At 55.0% G+C, this 8,090-nt stretch overlaps 1 protein-coding gene and 1 long non-coding RNA gene across 2 annotated transcripts in view; one reads left to right on the top strand and one right to left on the bottom strand.

Moving 5' to 3' along the window:
• Window positions 1–1,329: 1,329 nt before the first annotated feature.
• LOC125754553 (uncharacterized) lies at window positions 1,330–6,087 on the bottom strand. Its single transcript, XR_007409156.1, has 3 exons — window positions 5,450–6,087; window positions 2,470–2,615; window positions 1,330–1,656 (listed from the first exon to the last, which is right to left on the bottom strand). It is a non-coding gene; the product is annotated as an uncharacterized LOC125754553 (long non-coding RNA).
• A 1,242-nt stretch (window positions 6,088–7,329) lies between these two features.
• PLEKHM2 (pleckstrin homology and RUN domain containing M2) overlaps window positions 7,330–8,090 on the top strand; it is a 38,269-nt gene continuing 37,508 nt past the window's right edge. Inside the window, exon 1 of the mRNA XM_049106930.1 lies at window positions 7,330–7,652. Within this exon, the coding sequence (XP_048962887.1) occupies window positions 7,593–7,652 (60 nt within the window). The 5' untranslated portion in view covers window positions 7,330–7,592. The remainder of the gene's footprint in view (window positions 7,653–8,090) is intronic.

Below are 8,090 nucleotides of genomic sequence, written 5' to 3'. Positions count from 1 at the left end.
CCTCCCACTGCTCTACACCGAGTGCCTAGAACTGTGCTGGTGAGTAGTAGTCGCTGCGCTGAGTCAATAAATCCACGAGCACCATTATGCTGCTTCGGTTTCTCATCTCAAAGGGCCCCACGGCTTGTACTGTAAGTGGAGGGACATAGCAGAACCGTGTCTGAGGCCCAGTGAGGCCACTACGGTCAGCTTGCAGGTTTAGGAATTCTGGCCTAGGATGACTGCTGAGTCTAAGTTTAAAGTAGATTTTTTTGTAGGGACACCTGGGTGGCTCAGCGGTTGAGCATCTGCCTTTGGCCCAGGGTGTGATCCCATGGTCCCAGGATCGAGTCCCATGTCCGGCTCCCTGCATGGAGCCTGCTTCTCCCTCTGCCTATGTCTCTGCCTCTCTCTCTCTCTCTCTCTCTTTTTCTCTGGGTCTCTCATAAACAAATAAAATCTTTTTTTTTTTTTAAGTAGATTTTTTTTCAAAGACTTTATTGATTCATGAGAGACCCAGAGAGAGAGGCAGAGACACAGGCAGAGGGAGAAGTCGGCTCCCTGCGGGGATCCTGATGTAAGACTCAATCCCGGGACCCCGGGATCCCACCCTGAGCTGAAGGCAGACACTCAGCCACTGAGCCACCCAGGTGTCCCGAGGTTAAAGTAGATTTTAAAATACAGATGACATTCTGGGGTTAGTAAGTTTGCGGCTTCCATGCAAAGTAGTACTTTCTATTATACGCACATATGCCACTAATTTGGGATATTGGCAAACAGCATCCCTCAGCTAATGGTTGTATGGGCTTTGACTATACTTCCTCATCCCTTACCTTCTAGAATGGAAAAGCCCAAATCGGATGTAAAGAGAGGCAGCTTCTATTGGGTCCTAATTCTCTCCCATCCTTTTACTTCTACGGCCAGCTATAAAGATTTTCTGCATCCCTATTGGATTAAAAATTAATCAGAAGATATGGATTCAACAAACATTGAAAAATCATGTGCCAGACACTGAATTGGTGCTGCGAAGACATTCCATGAACTGAGCATATTCCCAGGGAGCCTACCCTATAGCAGTCTCTTTGAAGAGTGACAACAAACAGCATGACAGGTAGTAATAAATTCAAAACAAAAATTTAGTAGATTTGCACGTTGGAAAGGACTAGAGGCTACTTAATGTTGAGCAAGCAAGGAGAAAGTTCTTCTGAGAAGCTAACATTTAAATCAAGACCTAACTGACAAGAAGGGTCCTCCCAGGTGAGGATTCGGGTTATATTATGTTAGGCTAGATGGAGGGAAAAAGAGGCCAAAATTTTCAATAATTTGTTACAAACGAACTTTTTTTTTTTTTTTTAGATTTTATTTATTTGACAGAGAACACAAGCAGGCAGAGGGAGAAGCAGGCCCTCTGCTGAGCAAGAAGCCCGATGTGGGGCTCCATGCGGGGCTCCATGCGGGGCTCTATTCCCGGGCCCTGGGATCATGACCCGAGCCAAAGGCAGATGCTTAACCACCTGAGACACCCGGGCGCCGCTACAAAACAAGTTTTTTATCTTGATTATGTTACAGCCCAAGACAAGGGTTCCTGGTCAATGGGCGGTTCTCCTCTCTGCAGTGATGCAGGAAGCCACGCTCTTCACATCTTGTAAGTCAGACATCCCCTTTGCTTCATCAGACCTGGTGGCAGAAGAGACAGCGTGGAGAAGGAGTACCCACTTGCTCAGGAGCCCAGCCCAGAAGTGGGTCACTTTATTTCTATTTGCGTTCCGTTAGAGGGAACTTGCTGATATACCCAGGCCTACCACAAAGGAGGCCGGGAGATGTCATCTAGCGCTGTGCCCGGCTATAATGCTGTCACTGTGAGGAGGGCAGATGTTGGTGAACAGCTGCCGCCACACTAGGGCCTTTGCCACACGAGGGGAGAGTGTCCTAGCAAAGGCCCTCAGATGTGACCACGCCAGCGTGTTTGAGAAATGGAAGGTTGGCAGGGCCTGGCACACACCGGGACTAGAAAGGCTGGATCAGATCAGCTAAGGCCTCGGAGGCCAGAGAAGAGTCTGGATGTCATCCAGACGCTGTGACATGTCAGAGGCTTTTAAACTCAGAGGTTGAACAACTTCCCAATTTTCACCAACCCATCTTGCTGACTGGACAGTCATGAGGAAGGAACTGGGTGTTCAACATATTTTTTTACATTTTTAAAATTATTTTTTTAAAGTAATCTCTATACCCAGTGTGGGGCTCGAACTCACAACCATGTGATCAAGAGTCACACACTCTTCTGACTGAGCCAGTCCAGGTGCCCCTGGATGTTCAACATTTTAAAATAAAATCGCTTAGACACAGCTGGCTGGTTTCATCAGTGGAGTGTGAGACTCTTGATCTTGGAGTTGTGAGTTCAAGCCCCACCTTGGATGTGGAGATTACCAAAAAAAGTTTTAATTAATAATAAAAAGGGCACCTGGGTGGCTCAGTCAGTTGAGCATCTACCTTTGACTCAGGTCATGATCCAGGGGTCCTGGGATCGGGCTCCAGCTCAGGCTCTCCGCTCAGTGGGGGAGTCTGCTTCTCCCTCTCCGTCCTCTGCTCGTGTTCTCTTTCTCGCTCACTCTCTCTCTCAGATAAATAAATAAAATCTTTAAAAAATAATAATTAAAAAATTTAAAAATAATAAAATAAAACCACCTCGACTACAGCTGCCTTGTTTGGATTTTCCCAGTCCTAGAGCTGTCTGCTCTTGTGGGTGCCGGCGTTGAACTAGAAGACCTTGAGCACTGCCCTGATGTACAACCAGCTCCTTTTTTTTTTTTTTTTTTTTTTTTTTTGGTTAAGGATTTTATTTATTTATTCATGAGAGACACACAGAAAGGCAGAGACGGCAGAGGGAGAAGGAGGCTCCCTGCGAGGAGCCCAATGCAGGACTCGATCCCAGGACCCTGGGATCACTACCTGGGCCGAAGGCAGCCATCAACTACTGAGCCATCCAGGTGCCCCTGTTTTTTATTTATTTTTTTATTTTATTTTATTTTATTTTATTTTTTTTTTTTTTGCCCCTGTTTTTTTTTTTTTGTTTGTTTGTTTTTTTTTTTTTTTTAAATTTTTATTTATTTATGATAGTCACAGAGAGAGAGAGAGGCAGAGACATAGGCAGAGGGAGAAGCAGGCTCCATGCACCAGGAGCCCGACGTGGGATTCGATCCCGGGTCTCCAGGATCGCGCCCTGGGCCAAAGGCAGGCGCCAAACCGCTGCGCCACCCAGGGATCCCCTTGCCCCTGTTTTTTAAATGACCCGGTCCAGGGGCAGCCCGGGTGGCTCAGCGGTTTGGTGCCGCCTTCAGTCCAGGGCGTGATCCTGGGGACCCGGGGTTGAGTCCCACATCGGGCTCCCTGCATGGAGCCTGCTTCTCCCTCTGCCTGTGTCTCTGCCTCTCCCTCTCTTTCTCTCTCTCTCTCTCTGTGTCTCTCATGAATAACTAAATAAAATCTTTTAAAAAAATAAAAATAAATGACCAGGTCCGATGACCTTTTAAGGATATGGCAGGGTGGGTAAAGCTGCCAGACTTTTCCCCTACCCTTTTCCTCTCTGAGGCAGCACACAACTTTGGAAAGAAGAGTAAAGACCCGGTGGCCATGTCTGTGGACTCTCTAGGATGTTCCTTCCTACCCAATTTCATCCCTCGCCCCAATGGGAGCTGGGCAGTGGGAGACGGAGGTCGGGACCATATTTAAAGGAAGAGGGGATCCCTGGGTGGCTCAGCAGTTTGGTGCCTGCCTTTGGCCCAGGGCGTGACCTTGGAGTCCCGGGATCGAGTCCCACACCAGGTTCCCTGCATGGAGCCTGCTTCGCCCTCTGCCTGTGTCTCTGCCTCTCTCTTTCCCTCTCTGTGTGTCTCTCATGAATAAATAAATAAAATCTTAAAAAAAAAAAAAAAAGGAGGAAAAAGTCATTTTTCCTGTGGCTCTGATTTGGAAACTAAGACAGTGATTTGCCTGAGGCCTTAGCATGAGTCAACTGAAGCTTTTGACTCCTGATGCCTCAGAGTCTCATGCACTTCCCACATGATCAGCAGTCTTGTGCAATAAATGGATGAGCTTCAGTGGCTCCCTATAACAGGCCCGATAGGCATCCTGGGGCTTTTTAATTTTGTTTCTTTCTGCGTTGCCTTTCTTTTTCTTTTTTCCTTAAGTAATCTCTACACTCAACCTGGGAGTCGAACTCACCACCTCAAAGTCTACAGTCACGTGCTCTCCTGACTGTGCCAGCCAGGTGCTCCCTGGGTTGCCTTGGTTTTGACAGGCAAGGATGAATTCCACATTTGAGCTCTGGGTGTGGGGCAATTATCTGCATGTGAACACACACTCGGCCCCTCCTGTTGCCTGCAAGAAGTCTTATGGGACTAAAATGTGCCTCACTTCCCCCACCCACTTACCCAGGCAAACCTGAGGAATTCGATAGGCAGGAAGACCCTATGTTCCTCCTGAATGTTGTAAAAAGTTGAATGGGACCATCATCCCCCCACATGTGAAGATGAAAACAGTATGGCAGGGGATCCCTGGGTGGCTCAGCCTTTGCCCAGGGCATGATCCTGGAGTCCCGGGATCGAGTCCCCCCGTCGGGCTCCCTGCATGGAGCCTGCTTCTCCCTCTCCTGTGTCTCTGCCTCTCTCTCTGTGTCTCTCATGAATAAATAACTAAATCTTAAAAAAAAAAAAAAGAAAGAAAGAAAGAAAGAAAACAGTATGGCAGGCATGCCACCACCTTACATCACAGGTATGTAGCCAAGCAATGATACGTCAGTTGAAGCCGTCAGGTGCCCAAGCCATGAGTAGTCATTTATGGGAAGGCAGCACCCAGCAGAAGATGCTGCCCAGAAGATGTCTTACTGTTTAACAGCAAAGAAGAATCACAAGGCTTGTGGGTTCCACTCTGGGCTGAATGGATTCTCATGAGCCAGAGTTGCATGTGACAGGTCAGGGCCTGTAGGCACCCTGGTCCAGGTGCAAGGGGAAGCAGGTGCCGCGGAGCTATCAGACTGGTCGTTCAAGCAGCTTACCTCTGCCTTGCCCCAAACACCTTTGGACACGTGACTATTTCTTTCCTCATTCGAAGTAACCCGTCCTCTGTTCTCAGCCTTCCCCCTACCTGCCCAGCGACTGCAGCCTCTTCCCCACCTGTCACATACCCTAGCCCGGCTCCACGAGGCTGTTCTGTCTTATTTTCCTGAATTCCGTACTAATAAGAAATGCTCTCAGTTTAGAGACTTTGCTTCTTTTCCTAAAGGGTTAGTTAGGTCAAAGCCCCTGGGGAGTCACCTGCTACAATAGTACGAAGAAATGTAAAGGGACCTTTGACTCAGGTTACAAATGGCTTCTATCATCTGTACAGGACCTGTCGTGTGACAATATATGAGACAAATGTATGCAAAGCACTGAGTTCAGCGCATGGCACATAGTCAGTACTCAGCACTTACCACCATCATCATCGGTAGTGTTGAGAGTTCTTGACCTAGATCCTGAAGTGGTGATAGAATGCGGTTACTCAGGTCGTCCTCTTTCCTCTTCTTGACACATAATTTGGTCCCACTTATCCAGCCACATAAAAACAAAACAATAGGTGCCCAGCTGGCTCGGTTGGTGGAGTATGCAACTCTTGATCTTGGGGTTTTAAGTTGGAAACCCATGTTGGGGGGGGGTGCATTTTATTTAAAAATAAAACCGTAAGCAAATAAATAACTACCACCATCTTGGGTCTCTCCTGGGGAAACTGAGGGATGGAGCGGAATCTTTTGGTTGTCTATGGGGTGGGGGCTGTCTAGGATAGGCTGTAGAATCAGCGTTTCATTACGGTGCTGAGATGACCAGGTCTGGGAGGCTGAGGGACGGGTAGGCGAGCAGAGAGGAGGGAATATAGGGAGCTGAAGTTGAGAAGTGGGGTGTCTTAAGAAAAAAAAAAGAGTACTGATCATTTCTCAATATATACAAATATCAGATCATCATGCTGTGCCCCTGAAACTAACGTTATCTGTCAATTGTATCTCCATTTCATAATGTGAAAAAAATGAATCTATACTGACTTTTAAAAAAAAGTGTAGGTGATCCCTGGGTGGCTCAGGGGTTTTGCACCTGCCTTTGGCCCAGGGTGCGATCCTGGAGTCCTGGGATCGAGTCCCACATCGGGCTCCCTGCATGGAGCCTGCTTCTCCCTCTGCCTGTGTCTCTGCCCCTCTCTCTCTCTATGTCTATCATAAATAATAAATAAATAAATAAATAAATGTTAAAAAAAAAAAAAAAAGAAGAGGGACTAGCAGATGCATTAGGATCTATTTATTTGGGGACCAAATTAGCTAAGTGAGCCAGGCAGGAGACTGAAAACTCTTCCCACACAGGTGGCTCTCGGGGAATTTGGAGAGGGGTGCGCGTGGGGTTCAGGGCTGAGCAAGTTGGGGCCCCGGGGGAGTGGTCCCACCCGCCGAGCAGCTGGGATGTGGGTACCAACCAGAGAGGGTGCTGCGATGGAAGGAAGCGCAGAGGGTGTGTTTGGGGGGGCGGGGAGGAGCCCCAGGGAAATGGCCTGAAAGTTTAGGACTGGGGCGGGGAGGCCGCAGGGCTGGGGTGTCTGGGTAGGTGGGTCGGGGCGCCGGGTCCCTGGGGGTCGCTGGGGGTCCCTGGGGCGGGGGGCGGTGTCGGTGCAGGGCCCCGGGCCCCGCTGGGGTCGGTGCGGGTGCGCGCGGAGGGCTAGGGCTGCGGTGGGGGGCGGGGCTGGGCCGTCCCGGGGGGGGGGGGGGGCAGGGGTCCGGGCCGTCCGGGGGGGGAAGGGGTCCGGGCCGTCCGGGGGGGAGGGGGCCGGGCCGTCCCGGGGTGGGGGGGAGGGGGCCGGGCCGTCCCGGGGGGGGAGGGGGCCGGGCCGTCCCGGGGTGGGGGGGGAGGGGGCCGGGCCGTCCGGGGGGGGGAGGGGTCCGGGCCGTCCGGAGGGGGGGAGGGGGCCGGGCCGTCCCGGGGTGGGGGGGTGGGGTCCGGGCCGTCCCGGGGGGGGAGGGGTCCGGGCCGTCCGGGGGGGAGGGGGCCGGGCCGTCCCGGGGTGGGGGGGAGGGGGCCGGGCCGTCCCGGGGGGGGAGGGGGCCGGGCCGTCCCGGGGGGGGGGGGAGGGGGCCGGGCCGTCCGGGGGGGGGGAGGGGTCCGGGCCGTCCGGGGGGGGGGAGGGGGTCCGGGCCGTCCCGGGGTGGGGGGGTGGGGTCCGGGCCGTCCCGGGGGGGGAGGGGTCCGGGCCGTCCGGGGGGGGAGGGGTCCGGGCCGTCCCGGGGCGCCCCCGCCCCCGCCCGCCGCCCGCCCTCCCGCCTCGGCGCCGCCCCGCCTGACATCAGTTCCTGCCGCCGCCGCCGCCGCCGCCGCGCAGCCCGCGGCCTCCTCCCCGCCGCCGCGCTCGGGAGCCTCCGGGCCGCGGCGGAGCGAGGGGCCGGGCGCGGCGAGGGGCCGGGCGAGGCGAGGGCCGGGCGGCGGGCGCCGGGCCCCGCGGCCGGCACGACGGAGCCCCCGCACGGCCGGCGGCAGCGGTTGGCGGCGGCCCCGGGGCCCCGGCGCGGGAAGCGGCGGCGGCGGGGCGGCGGCGGCGGCGCCATGGAGCCGCGGGAGGTGAAGGACCGCATCCTGGAGAACATCTCGCTGTCGGTGAAGAAGGTGAGCGCGGCCGCGGCCCCGAGGCCCGCCCCCAGCCCCCCGGGGTCCCGGGGTCCCGGGGTCCCGGAGCTGGGGGCGCCCCGCCCTGCCCCTCGGCGACCCCGGGGCTCGGGACACCCCGCCCCGCCCCCCCGGGGGTCCCCGGGGCTCAGAGGACACCCCGCCCCTCCCGGGGGTCCCCAGGGCTGGGGGAGGGGACACCCCGCCCTCCCCCTGGGTGACCCCGGGCCGATGCGGGCAGCGGGGCAGCTCACGTGAGCGCCGTGGCCTCCGAACTGTCAGTGAAGCCCGAGGTCCAGGTGAGCATCCCCGGAGCGCCCTGGGGCGTCACTCCGCGGGGCCCCGACCCTCGCCCCCCCCCAACCGCCTCCCGGGGCCGGCACCTTGGGGCGCCTGCAGGTTCGGGGTGACGCCGCCTCTGGCCCCGGAAAGTTCCCG

Source organism: Canis lupus, chromosome 2, assembly GCF_003254725.2.
Source record: "Canis lupus dingo isolate Sandy chromosome 2, ASM325472v2, whole genome shotgun sequence".
Taxonomy (NCBI): Eukaryota; Metazoa; Chordata; class Mammalia; order Carnivora; family Canidae; genus Canis; species Canis lupus.
The sequence above is the reverse complement of the archived record's forward strand: the minus strand, read 5'-3'. Positions and strand labels throughout refer to the sequence as shown.